This window comes from Myotis davidii, unplaced genomic scaffold (assembly GCF_000327345.1).
Source record: "Myotis davidii unplaced genomic scaffold, ASM32734v1 scaffold415, whole genome shotgun sequence".
In the NCBI taxonomy this organism is placed as follows: domain Eukaryota; kingdom Metazoa; phylum Chordata; class Mammalia; order Chiroptera; family Vespertilionidae; genus Myotis; species Myotis davidii.
Window position 1 is genome coordinate 4652477 of NW_006287951.1, and position 2396 is coordinate 4654872.

Consider the following 2396-nt stretch of genomic DNA (forward strand, 5'->3'; position numbering starts at 1 on the left):
GTCTGGGCGCGGGCAGGTGCGCCCCTCGCCTTCTCTGCCGCTGATTGGCGCCCAGGTTGGGGAGTCGCCGCCCCGCGCTTATGTCAGAGTGCGCGCTGTCCCGGCCCACCTCGCCTTTGAACTTCGCCGCTTTTGGCTGGCGCTCACCAGCCTCCCCGCAGTCTCAGCCAGGTGCTGCGCTAGGCGAAGCAGCTCCGGGAAAGCCGCGGGAGGGAGGAGGGCGCCTCGGCCGTAGACCCAGGAGAGAAGAGGACCAGAGAAGGCGAAGGTGGAGAGGGGGGAGAAGGAGGAGCTTCCTGCCCTCGCCAACAAATTACCTGGCCCCTAAATCGCAGAGACGACGGTACTTGGACCCCGGCGAGTGTCGGCGGCATCCTGGCCCGCCACCCTCTCCTCCCCCGCCCTTCCTGTCCGCACTCGCCCCCCGGGGCCTGCCTGGGTGTGAGACTGGCATGATCAGCTGAACTTTGCGGGGTGAGCGCTTCTTTCTGGCTTCCCCTCGGCGGTGCGGAGGCGAGGGGAGCGCAGAGTCCCGGCTCAGGACGCACAGACAGGCAGACAGGCAACCGCGCCCAGTTCGCCTGCAGAACCCCTGCCCTCCCCGCCCCCAGCCGCCCAGCCTCCGGGACCATGTCTAAACCTTCAGACCATATCAAGCGACCCATGAACGCCTTCATGGTATGGTCCCGAGGCCAGCGGCGCAAAATGGCCCAGGAAAACCCCAAGATGCACAACTCAGAGATCAGCAAACGCCTCGGCGCCGAATGGAAGCTTCTGTCCGAGGCAGAGAAGCGGCCGTACATCGACGAGGCCAAGAGGCTACGCGCCCAGCACATGAAGGAGCACCCCGACTACAAGTACCGGCCGCGGCGCAAGCCCAAGAACCTGCTCAAGAAGGACAGGTATGTCTTCCCCCTGCCCTACCTGGGCGACACGGACCCGCTCAAGGCGGCCGGCCTGCCCGTGGGGGCCTCCGACGGCCTCCTGAGCGCGCCCGAGAAAGCCCGGGCCTTCTTGCCGCCCGCCTCGGCGCCCTACTCCCTGCTGGACCCTGCGCAGTTTAGCTCGAGCGCCATCCAGAAGATGGGCGAAGTGCCCCACACCTTGGCCACCGGCGCGCTGCCCTACGCGTCCACCCTGGGCTACCAGAACGGCGCCTTCGGCAGCCTCAGCTGCCCCAGCCAGCACACGCACACGCACCCGTCCCCCACCAACCCGGGCTACGTGGTGCCCTGTAACTGTACCGCCTGGTCTGCCTCCACCCTGCAGCCCCCTGTCGCCTACATCCTCTTCCCCGGCATGACCAAGACTGGCATAGACCCTTATTCGTCAGCCCACGCCACAGCCATGTAACCCCCAGCCCGGCCCACCAGACCTGGAGGGTGGCCTGGAATTGGGGTTTGCACCCTGTCATCTGCGCCTAGCCTGGGCCTGCAAACGCCTTGGGGCCAGCCCTGCCGGCAGCCCCCCACCCTACCCCAGACTCTGCCTCTCTCTTCAGGGGGATGGTAGGGGCGTCCTACCCGACCCAAGACGCAGACAGGTGCCAGAAACTTGCGAACATTATGACCACCATACAGTTGTTCCTACTCCAACTGTCCCAAATCAAATCTCCAAATGTACCCCCTTTGGACAAAAAAAGTAGGCAGTTTGTTTTATTTATGTCCCCTTCTCTCTCTTCTGATGGGCTTTGGACTCCAGAACTCTCTGATCCTGGTATTATATCTAGAATATGCATTTTTTTTTCTTTTGCACCCCGAAGAAAAGAGTTAGCTCTGTGTTTTGTCATCAGACACAAGTAGGTGCCATTGGCTCTTCATGTGTGGGGGGAAAAGGCTTCAAAGTTTTAAACTACAGAAGGGAAACATTTCTATTTAAAACTCATGCTATGATAGTGTTTGCTTCTTTAAAGGTAATACAAAAGGACCCACATGATTATTTACTTTGTATAAAGCAGTGCTCCTAGAGACCTAAGTTTACTTTTAGACAGAATGTCAGGTTATGAAGTCAGGAAGTAGAAAGTGAACAAAAAATTGAAAGAATAAAAACATCCTAAATGGTCGTAAATGTTTTGACGATGTCTTGGAAATGTACCTAGAAGGATTTCATCTCCTTATTCTGTTCATTTGTTGAACAAAGGTGTTTTGAATAAAGACAATCTGTCATTGCAAAAAAAAATAAGTAACCTTTGATGTGCATACTAGTAAAATCTGAAGTCAGGAGGCCAGGTCTGGGCTGGGAGCTGGTCACTGGGAGGCGGAGAGGGCAGAGAGCAACTCTAGCAGTGGCAGCTGGTGGCTGGCCTGCATTGGCCCAGCGTGGTGGCCTTCCGGCCAGGTGCAAAGGGGACTAAAGTCTATGATTTGTCCGGATCGTATCCACTTTGTGCCTTTAGA

General features: G+C 57.8%; 1 protein-coding gene across 1 annotated transcript; it reads left to right on the forward strand.

Moving 5' to 3' along the window:
• The first annotated feature begins 146 nt into the window (after window positions 1-146).
• On the forward strand, window positions 147-2162 carry SOX14 (SRY-box 14). Its single transcript, XM_006759816.1, has one exon. The coding sequence runs from the start codon at window positions 631-633 to the stop codon at window positions 1351-1353; it is 723 nt and encodes a 240-aa protein (XP_006759879.1). The 5' UTR covers window positions 147-630; the 3' UTR covers window positions 1354-2162.
• The last annotated feature ends 234 nt before the right edge of the window (window positions 2163-2396 follow it).